Source organism: Pyxicephalus adspersus, chromosome 7, assembly GCF_032062135.1.
Source record: "Pyxicephalus adspersus chromosome 7, UCB_Pads_2.0, whole genome shotgun sequence".
Taxonomy (NCBI): Eukaryota; Metazoa; Chordata; class Amphibia; order Anura; family Pyxicephalidae; genus Pyxicephalus; species Pyxicephalus adspersus.
Window position 1 is genome coordinate 43,052,277 of NC_092864.1, and position 16,956 is coordinate 43,069,232.

At 39.0% G+C, this 16,956-nt stretch overlaps 1 protein-coding gene across 1 annotated transcript in view; it reads left to right on the forward strand.

Moving 5' to 3' along the window:
• PSMD14 (proteasome 26S subunit, non-ATPase 14) overlaps positions 1–16,956 on the forward strand; it is a 68,054-nt gene that overhangs the window by 1,616 nt on the left and 49,482 nt on the right. Inside the window, exon 2 of the mRNA XM_072418237.1 lies at positions 5,939–5,990. Coding sequence (XP_072274338.1) covers positions 5,943–5,990 — 48 coding nt within the window. The 5' untranslated portion in view covers positions 5,939–5,942. The remainder of the gene's footprint in view (positions 1–5,938; positions 5,991–16,956) is intronic.

Below are 16,956 nucleotides of genomic sequence, written 5' to 3' on the forward strand. Positions count from 1 at the left end.
TGGGGGGGAAGAAGAATAGTGCCCCATCGTTGGCGTTGTGGGGGGGAAGAAGAATAGTGCCCCATCGTTGGCGTTGTGGGGGGGAAGAAGAATAGAACCCCACTGTTGGCTTCCTGGGGAGAGGGAAGAATAGTGCCTCATCGTTTGCGTTGTGGGGGGAAGAAGAATAGAGCCCCACCATTGGCTTCCTGGGGAGAGGGAGAAATAATGCCTGTTGTTGGCGTTCTAGGGGGAAGAAGAATATACCCTGCATTGGCTTTCCAGGTAGTATGGCCCCATTGTTGGCGACGTGGGGAGGAGGAATAATATGGCCCTGTCATTAGCTTCCCATGGAGGAGGAAGACTAGTGCCCCATCATTGGTTTCCTGGAGAGAAGAAAGAACAGTGCCCCGCCGTTGGCTTTCCAGAGAGGAAGAAAGCTATGGCCCCATTGTTGTCCTCGCAGGGAGGAGGAAGAATAGTGCCCCGCTGTTGGCTTCCCAGGGAGGAGAAAGAATAGTGCCCCACAGTTGGCGTCACAGGGAAGAGGAGTAGTACCCCATACATAAAGGTCATGCAGGGGCCAGGAAAAGACAATATTTAGTCAGTGATTTGAGGGTTGCTGTTTTAGATGGTGCTGCAAAGGATAACAGCCCTGACCTACATTCTCCAAGCTGAAGGAATACCTTTATAATTTCTTGCAGTAAGAGAACATGATGGGTTCTTTTGATAGTTCATTTTTCTTTCCGGCGTCCATGATTAACCTTCTGAGCGATAACCCAGAGTGTGGCTCGAGGTAAAAAACAACAGCTAATACTGGTAACCCAGAGCCACACTCGGGCTAGCTAATAAAATAATTAATAAAGACTTACCTGGTCCCGCCGGCATCCTCCAGTGTCCGTTCCCATCCTTTGGCCGCTTCCACTTCCTCCGATCAGTCCCCTGGAAATTGTGCCGACATGCCAGTTCCCGGTGATGTTGGTCTGTGGCAGGAATTTCAAATTATGTTGTATTGGATTCAGAACAAAATAACTGTATTGAATCCAATACAAAGTAATCATTATATTATATATTATATTATTTATTATATATGCTACTGTACAGTAATGATACAGGTTTCAGTATTTTTGACTTATTTATGCACCCTTGTTTTTTTTTGTTTTTTATTTAAAGTTATTATTAAATTTGTTAAATATTGGACATGTCAGCGAGTTATGCCTAAGAATTACAGGCCTTCAATGGAAAATAAATTTTCATGAAAGACAGTGTACCACTTTTATACATATAAATCTAGACTTAAATGACCTGCCCAGGAGGTTAAAGCGCTAAATTCCAATGAGGGGGGCTGGTCAGGAATAGTTGGGTAGGAAAGGGTTAGATGGTACCAGATGTATTCCATCTTGTGACTGAGACAGCTCTATCTGGCTTACTGCAACTTCTGATGCACACTGTGAAGTGTCCACTGCTCAAAGACTATGTCTGGTATTTTTCTTGAGGAGAATAAGTTCAACATCCTAATGAAAGTGACTAGGCTTGCATTTATTGTAACGTTAAAGCAGAACTAAACGTGATATATTCACCTGTTCCTGTTCTGTCACAGAGTGCTCCTATCTTCATCCTTCTTCTCTTCCCTTTGGCCATTTTAATGTGCTGTAATGATGCAACTCCCACATAGGCGCTCAGGAGTTTATTCATTTCTGGCATGTGCAAGGGAAGCAGGAATTGCTGTGTGTTCGCAGCAAAAAATTCTGAGCTGAGTGACAATTGGGTTAAAACAATTACTGCTGAAGGCATATCAGCTGGTCACTGCAGTAAAAACCTGTCTGATCACCACCAGTTGTTCAATCTAAAGTGCATGGAGACTGTTCAAACAATAAAGCCAAAGAATTAGATTTATGAAAGTGTTATGTTCCTGCTTTGGATACTAAGATATCCAGTATGAAGAACGAGGCCAGGGCTTGTCATATGAGTACAATAATATATTTCCATTCTGTTCATAGGTGTTTTTCATTTCTTATCAAACAGTTTTATGATTATTCCTAATTAAAATCTAAAAATGCTTCAGAACTATGTTTTTCTTCAAATTACCCAAACAAGCTGGTATTGGCTTTTTTCCAGTACATGTTTTGTCGTCTTTAGAAGTTAATAATTTCCCTTTTTTTTCAGTGACAGCTGTATGTTCTTGTTAAACACTTAGGTGTACAGGTTGTTGTAGACCTTGCATCTAAAGCAATGTTTGCTTGTTACATTTGACCCCACTCAAAGCTGCGGGGAAAAAGAGAATGATAAAAAATGCATTTAGGATAAAAATAGTATGCTTATTTCAGTCTTCTGCCCATAGCACTGTCAAGGCTGACTAAGTCAAGGCATGGCTATATCCATGGCTTGTAGGGTTCATAATCTTGCTGAGAATGTACTCCCAGCTCTGTCTATTGGGTACACAAGATTCATTTTTCTATCAATACTCATAGCCTGGGACAATGGGTTTGTTCTTTAAGGTTCCAGGCAACCTCTATGCAGATGACAATCTAATCTTTCTCCGCTCCTTACCGTTCTATTTTACTATGTAGACCAGTGTTTCTTTTAACGTGGAAGAGCCCTTTGAAAAAATATTCAGGTGTTATGGGAACGTTTGCTATAATTAGATCTACGGCTCAAAGTATATTAGTGTGATGGTCAGTGGGAAGAATGCTATCCTTACTGATGGCCAAAAAGACCATTGGTGTCCCCTAAATTAACCTGAGTCACAAATTGCTCAAGGTACCCTAGTTGAGAAATACTGATCTAGACAGTCTCATCCCTGGTTGTCTGCTGTTTACTTATATCATGCCGCTTCCTTATATCTGTCATGGCACTTTTATTATTTATATTTATAAAGCCGGTAAATACCAACCCAATTACCTGATCCTACCAAGACCAATATTTTTGCCTTGTGGACTCTCATTTAAGAATTGCATTAGTTTTTTAACCACTTCCTTTCCCTTCTTTCAAAGTATTACATGCAATGTTCTCCCCAGGTGTAGTACCCGGCACTTTTCATTACCACCCAGCTGTTTTCAGAAAAGTCAGGTCACAAGGACAATGGATAAATGGTGCATACTAAGTATAGAAAGCTGACAGAATTTTAAGAATTAATAGATTTCTATGGCAACCACAACGGGGAACACTAAATTTATCATGTGTTACCACTTTTTGACCACCCACAGCTTTTTCCGACATAGCTTAAAACAAATTCTGGGAAGGACATTGTCATGAATTCAAACAAGGTAAAAATACTTCTGATCCTTTAAGGCAATTGGATCAACCTTGGTTGGTGTAATTACTTGTGAATGGTAATAGTCAGTTATATTCTGTACATTTAGGAATACATCCAGCATTTTTGCTTTAACACAATCTACACAGTTAGCCAGAACTGTATCCTGAGGAAGTTTATAAAACTTTATCACCACCCTAACTGTAAAAACACCTTTCTGTATTTGGTGGCTGAAGCTCTTCTCCCTGGTGATGACGAGTGCCCTTTGTCCATTGCAGTGACCTTAAAATGAAAACTTTCCAGTAAGTGTTCTATATCAGCCATTTATATATTTATACATAGTGATCATATACCCCATAACACGAAATAGATTCAGATCCAATAATCTCTCTTTTTTCTGCATTCTCAGTGAGAATAAACTGGTTCCATAAACATATTGCAGATGAGGTCTTAATAATGTAATACAGGAGTAGGATTATGTCTCGATCTAGGGAGTCTATATCTGTTACTTTTATCGCTATTTGTTGTTGGTACAGCTGGGTGATAAACTTGGCTACATGGCATCCCAGTAATTGGCCATACAGCCATCCAAACCCGGTCCTTCTTACCCTTCAGGCATTTGTTGCTGGTACCCTATGCAAAATAACATTTTTAACATAACTGTACATGAAAAAGAGGGATTTTTGTTTGTGCTTGAGTTCAGCCATAACTTTTGTCTGCATGCGATCTAGTGACAATAAACTTTAGTAATTCATCCATCCATATGAAAAATAGGAAACTAATGCAGCAACCACATCTAAAGATTGCAATTTATGGAATATTGGGGTTCTTAAGCTACATACACACGCCCAATGGTTCTCGCTCGATAATCGGCTCAGGGCTGATATCAGACAAGAATCTGGTGTGTTTACAGTCCCCGTTGCCCATCGTCCGAACGACGGTGCTAGCGGATCCACAGACGATGGACAACGAACAATTCTAATGCAAACAAAGGAGGAGAGCGTGCAACAGGGTGCCGCTTCGTTGTTCTCCCCCTTCCCTCTCCATAGAGCAGAATGGTGCTGTATGTACAGCTTCGTGCAGTCCTTAGTCGTTGGAAAGGATTGTGAAAGATCCTTTCCAACGACAATAATTACACGTGTGTATGCAGCTTTAGGTTTAGTTGTCCTTTAAAACCACAAAAGATTTTCCCTTGCTTGTTGTGACACGCGGCATCCTTGAAAAGTCTTGCTGATAAGATGTAATCAGTTGTCATTCTTCCGTTTAATGTCAGACTACACTGCATTCTTCCAGTGGAGTGGTAGACATAGATGTTGGATGCCTTCCATGCAAATAAAAGGCTTTTTTTATTCAGAAGCATATGTCTTCTTTAAAAATAAGAATCACAAAATGTTATCCTTATAGCCTTATCTTAAAGCTTTTTGCTCCTCTCATTTGTTAAAATACAACTTTTTTGGTTGACTGGGGCAATTTTTTAATCAGTTATTTGGTTAATAATTTGCATAAAATATACAATAGGTTGAATTGGAAATATCCTCCAGGTGCTGTGTCTCTTCAATGATTGATTTTTCTTTTCTTTTTTTTTTCCTTGGTAATTTCATAGAAATTGAATTGCTAATATGCTAAAATCCAGACTAAAAGAATGTCAGGACAAGAAGCATGTGTATTCTTACTTGTTTTTTTTCTTTGTTCCCAGATCTGTAAAGTAAACTAAGCATGAAAAAAGTCTTGTACTTTGCCTGTGCGCAGGAACTTCCTGTAAAAAGGACCAGTCAGTGCTGCTCGGCCCTTGTGCACCGGTCTTGTATTCACCCCCTGTAGTTTTCTCTGCGGGTGCCCATAATAAGAGGATAACCGCACTTTTGCAGTGTATCTACTTTATCAATTATCCCAATTTCAGAAATGGAAAAAAATGTATTTAGTGACATAAATATCTCTAGCATTAGAGACTGGAGTTCCTTTAATTAGCCATAATTTGTGGTTCAACGGCTCCTTTTAATAAACTTTTAGAAATAGGAATACAAGTCTTTTAGGCTCCCAGCAAAAATATTGCCAAAGGACTATTTCACCAGATATATCATTTGAAATTGGCCTGCTTAGGGTTTTGACAGCTTTGTTTTTTTTCTATATATAGTTGTTACAAAAGCTATGTATTACTATTTTTTTGTGTGCAGTTAGCTGTTCGTGTTCAATTGTTTTACCTCTCTGTTCTTTTTTTAAAACTTTTATTCAACTGGAACAAAGAAAATGCCCAAATGACAAAACTTATCAATTTGCGTTGTGTTCTCTTCTCGTTTAGTCACCGTTTTGATAGAAAGTGACAAGGCGTACATTAATTAGTGGAGGGTGTACTAATGAAGATGATAATTTTTAAATATTCTGTAAAAAGGAAAAATAGTTACTGTATTGTAACAAAATCAGATGTGTATCCAAACCTATTCCTGCTGTGCCTAGAATAAAACCTACCTTGTGCAAAAGGATTGTATCTTAAAAACAACTTATTTTTTTTTACTTCTGGTACGTAAATCTAAAGAAGCAAATACTGTCAATTAGTGCAGGAGACAGCTTCTTGCATTAATATGTGGCGTTAATTAACAGGAAGACTGATGTTGTGTTGTAATTACCACCAATATTTTCGGCCTACTGAGTGATTGAAGGTGAGTAGATGAGAATTGACTGATCAGTTTTACGTTCTCTCTTTTGCAGGAATATGGACCGACTGCTAAGACTTGGGGGTGGTATGCCTGGACTTGGTCAGGTCAGCTTGATTTTTTTTTTCTATTTAATAATGTGAATGTGCATATTGCCTTTTCCCTGCTTTGCTGAAATGTTTTGAATTGGGAGACAGATATTAATTTGTCAGTTATGTATTTTGCGCAGATACACTTAAAGCAAACTACACCTGAAAAAAAAAAAAGTTGTCTTTTCAGCAATAAAACAAACTGACCTGTATGACCTGACAATTTAAAAAAAAAAAAAAATTTTAATTGTGGTTTAACCTGTCCCTGATTCAAAAAAGATATCGCTACTGAAACTGTAGGGCTGTTTTTTTAAATATTTTGAGCCAAATCTGCATGTTTTCTTTTTCTATAGAGCTCATACTTTACCTCAGTATGGAGCAGCAGTCTCCCAGAAAAATGTTTAAGCCAAGCGGGAAGAAGCTGTATGTGGGTGATGGTCCCTGTTTTGTCACCCAACTTTTCAGTAACCACCAGAAACAGCTGGGTGGCAACTAAAAAAGTGCTGAGTGGTGCGCCCGGCTTAAAGGGGCTGGGTAGAACACTGGTATGGACTATGAATTCTGTTGGATGGCATAGAAAGTGAAGAACTATTTTTCACTGGATTGAGGACAGATAGTATAGCCACTTACTAAATTTTCAGTATCCAGCACACTTTGCTACTGTGCTTGTACTGTGTTCCATAGAGTTCAGGGGCCTGGTATTTTTTAAAGAAATTTAGACAATGTGTAAATGCCTACATTAAATCTTCATTCTAACACTGACTTACTAATAAAGGTAATATAAAAGAACACACAAAATTGACATGGAGTAATTATTCTTATAATCAAGATATAGACAAATGCAGATTTGTCATATGGAAAAAAACACTATGCCCCTAAATTTACCCCCACTTATCCATGATATTAGAATGCTGGATTAGGCACCAAATATCTTTAGGGGATATATGGTAGAAGTTGTATTATTTAAAGTTCAGTTATCACTGGACTGATGATGACATGACAGTTATTAGGTCTAAGACGCCATATCAAATATTACAATTCAGAAACGTTATTTTATGAAAAATATTTGCTTATTTTGAATTTGATGCCAGCAAAAGGGTTAAGGGGCAGCCAAAAAAATTTGAAAAGTTAAGCAATGTCAAAATAGAGTAAAGAGGTGCAGTAAAGATGAGGACCAGTGCACCACTCTGTGAAAAACTGCATGGGTAAATAGTGAAACAATTTGGGAATAACATTTCTTAATGTAAAAAGAAAATGTTGTATCAAAATATTTAGGGAATACTGTACAATCTGTATTTAACCTAACTAATATTGAATGGCACTGCATTAAATCCAAACATAATCTTGTAGTAGAAATGATTGCACTGACTCAAAAACACTTCTGAAAACCATCACCTCTGTCTGCGGTCTTGCAGTTCAGTTGCTGCATTCACAAATACAAGTTAAAACTCCCCCATTTAAAGAAGCAACCATATGTACACATCATAAGGAAACACACCCTCTCTGGGCCTGGAGCCTGAAGTGTAATCAATTTTGGACAGCATCCCAACTTTTTTTGGAAACTAATTTTTTTTTGCAATATCAATGTCTGCTATTGGTGGTAAGGTATGCAAAATACCTACAGTGAGTAATTTCCACAATTATTACCTTATGATATGTATGGTAGGGTGTACTAACTTTTTTTTAAAAGTTGTTTTGTTTTTATTGGAAACGATTTAGGCACACCTCACCTACCAACTCCCCATCACCTTCTGGTGATTGGACGTAATGGCAGAACATCTATAATAAGTGTTAAAATGTAGGTGCCTTGACACGCTGGTATGATTAGGCACACTAATATTTTTATGCTGCCCTTTTATTTTTTTCGTTCCAGGTTGATTGAGATGACTAGCTTGCCCACAAATTAAAACAACCTTTTACTTTGTGAGCATTAATATTATTCATCGTTTTAGTGGGTTGTCTTTCCAAGTTTTGAACATTTAAACTTTGACTCTGTAACCTAAAATCTTTAGAAATAATGGTGACTGTCTCTTGCAAAACATTAAATATCTAAGCTGTTTGCACCAACTGGCATTAAAAAAAGATTGTGTTCGCTCACATCTGCTTGCTTAACCTAAATTTGTCGCCAAGCAGATGATGTATAAAATGACCAGCTGATGTGTGTACCTCTGATCTTTGTCTGTTTCCTCGACCTTTGTGCCGGGATGACTTCAGACAAGTCAAGTTTTTTTTTTTTTTCTCACCTTACGCACACAATCTGACTGTAGTTACAAGTTCTTAATGCGCATTTTAATGATGTCATAATTAACTTCCTTAATTCCAGCTTTTGTCATCTGTCTTTCTTGAAATGTGAGAAAATGTGTCTGAAAGGTCGCCATATGGGCTTCATACAATTGATTCTACTGAGAAATTAGAAAAAATGTTAATTTTTTTTTTCTTTTGCTCCTGTAGCGCAAATCATATGCATTATGTAAACTGCAACAAATAACACTTTCCTGCCCTGTTTATAGTTAATAACTCTGACTACATTGGTAATGGTGAACTATGGCATGTCTGAATCACCAAATACACATTGACATTGAATTGAATTCAATCTGTTAACTATGTAATGGCCTTGTTGCTTTTTTGTTTTACTAGCTTTGGGGGTTATGCACTTGTAAGCAGATTAAGTTTCAAAACCCTATTTCAAAAAATTCCAGCGGCAGTAGGCTTGACTCATAAGTCACTTGGGTAGTGACAGAATTCCAGGATTCATCACAACTGATCCATCAGATTCCCTGCACTCTATACCCCTATTCCATTACACCACAGTTATGATCACAACAATCCTTTCCTACAAACAGCTGCAACATTTGTCTCTGCTCTGGAATTATATGTTCTTGATTGATGATTTTTGAGGTACAGTAATTAACCCCTTGCACTTTACAGGGTGTGTTCCTGACAGTCTGACAGGAAGGGTCTAATATTACTTGTTGTCATTCAGGATAGAAGTTTTGGACGTGTCATAAGCAGTTTTTAAGGAATATGAGAGAAGGCAAGTGGAGTGTGATGTAACTGTAGCACCTTGACAGCCAGCTAAAGAATAGCCCTAATAAAGTAGGGAAAAGACTTTCATCTAAAAATAATAATATATATAAATGTTTGTCATTTTAATTATCAGAGTGGTTCTTCTCCCTCTAAAAAAAATTTGAGAGGAATCTCACATTATGTTGAGAATATCCATGAATATCCAGTGTCCTGAAATATCTCTGTTTATAGTACTTGAAGTCATTGGAACTAGTATTGAGACCAAGTGTCTTCATTATGATTTTTTTTTTTTTTTTGGGGTTGGTGACACAGACCATACTAGAAGCATCCTGGTAAATGTTTTGAGGACTGCAAAATTACCAGCCATTGTATTTCAGTATAAATTTTCTTTTAGGTGGACTAATACCCACATATTTGCTGTACAGACCAAACCTCTTATGAATATTTTATGCTTTTTCCTTGTTGTTCTGTCTTTAATGTCTACTTATCGTTTTATTTTGCATCCCCCTAACATGTGTTGCCACAACGTGTATTAGGAATGTCCACATCACTGCACACATCATTCACACTCCTCAAAATGACCTCCTCTATAATTAGGGCTGTGGAAGAATGTTGAGTTAGCAGGCACAGCTGGATGATGTACACAGGAAAATAAACTATATTGTAGGCAGGCCTAGTACTTGAATGTAATTTTGCATGTAAAGGTATGTATTGCAGTGTTCTCCCCGGCCAGTTTGGTTAGGTGGTTAATGCCGGTGGTTAATGGTGGTTAATGCTGAGTTGGGTTACAATACAGGGGCCATCACCCGTCTACAATTTCTTCTCACTCAGCTTTGAAAAATGTCTGGGTTGAGCACTGTATTGCCTCTCAAAATGATTACAGTACTTCCAAAAATACTTAATACCTAATTTCCTGAGCATGAGCTTCTCAACATGCCATCAGCTATGAGTGATGACAACGTTCTAGACTGATTATGAGCCAGACAAGAACTATCAATTCATCCATTCAGCCTAATTTTTTCACTTTTGTACTTATTTTCTGAACATATAAAGAGACATAAGATTGGTAGACTCTCATATTTAAACTTCCTATACAATGTTTAATTGTCCTATGTTGATTAAAGGCCATGAGAAACTTTAGAACATGCCTTTGTTTGAGAGTCATCATTAAAGGGTGTTCTACCAATACCAGCAGATGTATTCTAGGATCAATGTATTAGAAAGAAGGTAAGGTGGATTAGTGTAGTGCAACGTCTGGGTAAAAAGGCAACTAAACATATAGGCCAGCCTTCCTATAGGCATCTCAGAGTTTGTTTAATTTTTGACTTGAGTGTAATTTTTAAACTTGTGAAAAAAAAGTAATGTCGCTTTAAGTGAATGTATTAGCAGTGTCATGCTCTTTGATTTGGAGTCATAGTAAACTTGCATGGCAATAGCCAGTAGATTTCCTCAGCCTAGTTGCCAATTATCTATCATGTTCTCCCATCTGTGAGTATATTTTATCAGATGGGATAATTGGGATACATCCAGGATAGGGCATCATGGATGGCACTCGAACCCTTATCACTTGGAAAGTGAATTCCCGAGCCTGGGTCCTGTCATTATTCATAAAATTTAATAAATAAATCAAACGTGTTTTCTACAGTTTATTAGAGCACAGTCATAATATATATGCAGACCTGTAAGACCTGTCAGTTGCACACATCCATTTTTTTTTCATCTGCTTTAACTGAGAAATATTTTTACTTGTCATGCTTGTTAAGCAAATTAATTGATTAATAGGAGAGCAAATTGTTCTGTGAAACAGCTCTTTTCACAAAGAGATTTAAAAAGCGTCAATTATATTGGCAGAGTAAAAGCACCATTCAGTAATAGGTAAGTTTAGACTTTGCTACGAGCACTAATTATAAACACAATTTGAGCACCTATGGTGCTATTTTAGAATTTGCTTTTAACGTTTGTGAGTGCCAGATGAATCGTATTACACAGATGAGATACATGTAGGGGAATGGTTCCACCTACTTTTTCCCCCCCGTCAAGTTCGACTTAGATCGGCACAGCCCTGACACAAAACCTATCTGATGGGACATGGGACCTGAATTTACTGAATTTTCTTTACTTATGCTTACCCCCAACCTGTGATTGGACGGTTAAAGGAGAAGTAGCAGACTGATGAGCCTGCCTTTCTGCTACAGCGTTTGTTCCTACCATGAGCTTATCTCTTGTTAGCTTTCTAAAGCTGCATACACACTTCCAATTTTTATCGTTGGAAATGAACGACGAACGATCGATTGGGCAAAAATCGTTCGTAAAAAAAGTAACCAACGACGCCGACGAACGAGGATAGTCGTTGGAAATGAACGACCGGACCGGCGGATCGGATTGGACGACGATCGTTGACCATCTATCGTGTGTACGGTCGTTCATTGATCATCCATGATCTGAGCATGCGTGGTGAACGAACGTTCGCTCACTTCCTGTGGTGCACGTCACTTCCTTTATCGTTCAAGCGATCGCATCTATCGCGTGTACAATATCTGCGAACGATCGTGTCGTTATCTGTATGTACAGGATCGGTGCTATACGATCGTTCGCAGATATCGTGCAGGATCGTTCGTCGTTCGTTTACCAACGATAATAATTGGAAGTGTGTACGTAGCTTAACACTGCAGCACACCTGATTGACTTCCTTTGCTACTTTATACTTTTCAATTGCCTTATAATTTATGCTAAGCGATGGGAACCAGTTGAAATGCACATAAAGGACCTGCTTGTGTGTGTATACATAAATATATATTCATTTATTATCCCACGTAAAGTAAAATGGAAGACCACTGGTGCACTGTGAACAAGTTTTGATTAAAGAGCTTTGCCTCTGGCCTTATTTCATGAAACAGGTACAAGACATCCCTCAATGAATTTACAAACTGTCAGTTTCTCTTTTTGTTATGAAAGATCCCCATTACCTGGCAGCTAACATTGTCAGTGATTAATTTATCCAGCTTACTATACAGATCAAAATCTGGGATCCTCACTTTAGTGTTAGACTGGTCTGTACATTTTGCACGTTTCTGTAAACATTTCCTAGGTCCAGCTTAATGGGCAAGAAAAGGAAATTTGGACTTGTCCTGCAGCCCCATGAAAGCATTAAAATGTGTGTCTTGTCAAGTTATAGCTAAAAAAAAGGTCTAACTATTGTCAAAGGCCAATAAAGTGAGGCAAAGTTTGATAGAACACAACAAAAATATTTGTGGTAGCAAGGATAATGGTTATCCTTGTCCCAGTGGGGATGCAGAAAGGAAAATGAGAATAATTGCCAAGACGAAGGTGAGGGGAAATTGTCTGGCAGAGACAAAATGGCAATAAAAAACTCAAAGATTTACCACTTTAATTAAACTTAAAAAAATAGTATTGAGTTCATTTTAATAGCTGCTAAATATTAACTTGAGCCAAATGTTGGTTGACCCATTGTTTAGGAACATATCTGTAAAGCCCGGATCAATACCGGTATTCCCCAGACACCAATCCCCCAATCTATGCCACAGGCTTTGCCTATAGCAGCCTCCGCTCAGCCTCGGGAGACTGGTTGTGTCTCCCAGCACTCGGTTGCCCCCAGGTAAAGAATGGTGTCTAGAGATAGGCCAGCAGATGACCCGCCGCCCACCAATGCAGAGTACAGAGCTATGCATGCAGAGTAAGAAGTGACAGGAAATCCAAAAAACTAGCCGAGGTTAAAAACACAGGAAATCAGTCCATCCAGCGAAGTACAAAGGGCAAAGGCAAAAACAGAGTCGGGGTCACAAGCAGAAGTTCAAATGGATAGTCAGAAACAGAGAAAACTCACAAAAACACTCCCGACACAGGCAAGCACAGCAGACGCTATTACAGGCACCTCTGACTGGGAGCAGAGAGGCTATAAAGCCCAGGCAGCCATTGACAGCCTGGGATTAACAGGAACTACTCTGCTAATCAGCTGCCCACAACTCAGTTCCCTTCAGCTGTGTGGCCTCAGTGCAGAGGATGCCGAGGGAAAACTCGGCCACAGGGATGCTGCAACCTACAGGCCACTGATCCTGCAACCCCAGTGTTACCGCAAGTGCAGCCGCCGAAGGGAATAGGCTGCGTGTGCCCTCCTGCGGTGAGGTATCGCCTGGGATCTTACACCCAGGGAGGGCCTCCTAACAATATCTGTTTATTGGTCTGCTGGTGGTGCCAAATCCAAGATTGCTGTTCGAAGCAAAATTAATACCAACTGGTAGTGTTATTAATATTAATATAGCACCAACATATTACGCAGAGCTGTACATTAAATTGGGGTTGCAAATTACAGACCGTGATACAGGAGGAGAGGACCCTGCCCCGAAGAGCTTACAATCCAGTAGAATTGTCCCACACCTCACTTCATATTTCTTAAAAATCCTCCAGCACTGCAATATCCTCTTTCCCTTTGGTCACCAGCTCTTTCATCTTTTTTTCAGGTTCACAGTCTCCTGACTTCCCAATAGGTTAACATACCTTCCAAACATGTGCACAAAAATTTTAAAACCTTTCCTTCTACCCTAGAAGAGGGTACTGAAATAAGATTCCACACACCACCAGTGTTTTGTATGGGTATGTAGGGAAATAAAAATACAACAGTTAATAATGTTTCAGAATACATTTTTCTAGCTCTGGTCTTTCTATTGGCTGGAGCCTAGGCAATGTAGAGACCAGTGCTCCTATATCCCAGTATATAGTCAGTCACACCAGTATATGGCACTGTGCCTTCATGTAAAGTATGTAACAAACTCTTCCCTAATTAAACAGTTTTCAACAAACTTGACACAGCACCATCTACTGCTGGCAAACACCCTTGCCCAAAGATCCTTTAGGTGTACCTGACCAATTATTACCAACTCAAAAGTAAAATATATTTTAACCTGTAAAAATGTGAGAAAAGAAATATACAGAATGCATAGCTTTCCTGGCACAGTGGCACTGTAGTTTGTGTAAGGCAACCTGGGCAAGGGGCCGACCAGAGGGTACAAAAAATAATTTTATGGTTCCCCTGTAAGCCAGTCCAAACCTGGCAACTGTTTGAGTATGTTTTAATAGCCTTTAAATAGGGTTTAGTCATGGGTATTCCCTAATTGTAGACACTTTCAGCTGTAGGTCCGTGTTACTGCCTGTGTAGTTTAGGCATATTTTAGAACTATAATCTTCATATGTGCAAGGTTTATCATGTCCTGAAATGGAACTAAAGTTCCACTTGTATATATTATTGGTCATTATTGCAAAACGGGACAGACATGTCCCTGCTACACTAATCCCTCCTATCTGCCTGATTGCTCTGGGAAACTGTCAAAAAGGCTAAACTGCTCATGTGCAGCTCAGCTTTGATTGCCAGTATACCTGGAATTATTAAACTTAAGTTACATCATTCCTGTCTGGCCAATCAAGATTTCTTAATATTGTACCGAGGAGGAGAAGGAAGAAGATGGTTGCGCAGCGACAGCTGAGTATAGCATGTTTAGTTTTGCTTGAACTTTGCTGTCTAATCTTTAAATCTTAAATTATTGTATCTAACTCTCTTATATCTGTCTCTTATTAGTGAGTATTATCATTACTGTAATTATTTTGTATGCATTTTTAGAACTAGGTCACCCGACCTTCAACATGCCTTCTGAGTTTTGTTAAGATAGCACTACAACTATTATGGCCAAGCTCCTTCTTGAAGATAAAAAGATAAAAATGTAATTCTAATCTGAGCTGAATTTAACCCCCCGCCCCCCCAAACTGTCAGGTTCTAGTTATGTTACAAGAGCCAGTAATTGGTGTTAGAAGCATCTATAAGATGATAGGATGCGTTTGTCCTCGTTATCCCATGACCACAGAACATCCACTCACAAGAAAGCCACTTGTGACATCATTAAAGTCATTAGGTATTTTTTTTTCAAATGTCACACTTTTTTTCCCTTGTGTGATTCGCCCATTGTTTGTGACTGCAAAAAAACACATGCTCCAAATTAACAGTCATTAAGTGCATGTTGACAGCATATGGATTTGAATGCATATTGCTGCAGGAAAAGTGAATAGAACACATGCTTTGTAATGTCCAGGTGACAACAATCCATGAATATTGAAGGGTGAGGGTTAAATGTAAGTTCTTTATAACAAGTGGAATGTGTACAAACTGACCAGAGGTTGATAAATGCTGTACACACTGTATTGCTCTATACCAGGTTGTTTTATTTTCTAAACCTACCACACTGAGAATTGTTTTCTGTATCCAGTTACAGTTACAGTTCTGTATATATTCTGTATACAGTTATATATAAGCAATACAAATATAAATTAAAACTTATACCATTTACATAGTTATTTAGGTTGAAAATAGGCCTAAAACATCAAGTTCAACTACTATGGAAATAAAAATACTAGTAATATTCAAGATAGAACCATTCATGCATAGCTGATCCAGAGGAAGGCAAAGTACTCTTTGCAAGGTTCAATTTACTCCAGTTGATCCTGTAAGGTAATTGGATGTTGTCTGGATCAACATTCTCTGGTATCATTCCTTTTAAACTTTAATATCCAGTTATATTCTGTGCTTCCAGAAAAACATCCGGCTTTTCCTCAAAGCAATCTTTTTTTGTTTCAATCCGTTTTTATTGAATATTAATAACATAACAAAACAGGAACAGAAAATGGCACATACAGAGACACGGGGGCTCTCGGCCCTTCCTTGCAAAAACACAACATACAAGAAGTGACATTTTACAATGACATGTCAGTACTTAAAATAAAGCCAAACAAAATGGGGTCAACCACAGGAAAAAACATATAGGGGTTGGGAAGCAACCCAAGAAGGAAACATCCCAAATCGAACAATTTTTATTGCCTGAGTAAGAAACCAATGCAGCTGTTAGGAAACTAGTAACTCGATTAACCCTCGAGAGCCTCACATCCGCTCTCTGGCCCCTGTCCGGTTATAACCGGGGATGCCACCAATAATTCCTAACCCTAAATAAAGGCAAAACATTTAGCCCAAGGGAAATTATGGGATTGATCAAGGGGTAGGGGGGGGGAATATCCAGCTGGTCTTTTGTATATACAAACCCAGGATCCACTAAAAACCCAATTATAACAGCGTTTACAACTCTCTCGCACTCCGCGAAATTTACTGCCAAATAGATTTAAATTGGGACGATTCTTGGAACCAGTCCCAAGCCGACCATGTCAGCTTATATTGCTCCGTCTTATCCTCATCTTCTGCTATTAGTCTCTCCATGTGTTCCAATTCCACCAACCAGTCTCTCATTGTGGGTGCCAAAGGCTGTTTCCACTTTCGGGGTATGATTGTTCTGGCTGCCGTGAGGAAATGCCTAAGCACATCCTTCTTACAGGCCTTAATGGACCTAGGAAGAATGGACAGCAGCGACATTTGGGGTGTAAGCTTTAAATTAGAACCAGTCACACTATTGTAAATATCAGCTATCTGATCCCATAATTTACGAATACCTGGGCATTCCCACCAGATATGTAACAGTGTGCCCCGTTGGGAGTCACATCTCCAGCACCGATCAGAGATCAAAGAAGAGACACGATGGATGTCTGTGGGACATAAATACCACCTGGAGAGGATTTTATAATTAGTCTCCTGGGCCCTACAAGGAAGAGCCATCTTATGGGTCAGAACAAAAGCCTTCTCCCACTCAAGTGGGGAAATAACTACCCCCAATTCTTTCTCCCAATATCTCGTAGAGGTGGGAGCCCTATTAGCATAAATTCCAATCAGAATCTTGTACACCTGGGAAATAACATGGATCGGTCTATTTTCAGACCGTAGTAATGTTTCGAATGCCGTAAAGCTCCCTAGTGTGGGAAAGGAAGCTAGAGATTGTGTTATAAAAGAAGATAATTGGAAGTGTAAAAGCCATGCATTCGGCATTCGCTGCACCCTGGTGTCCAAAGAGGA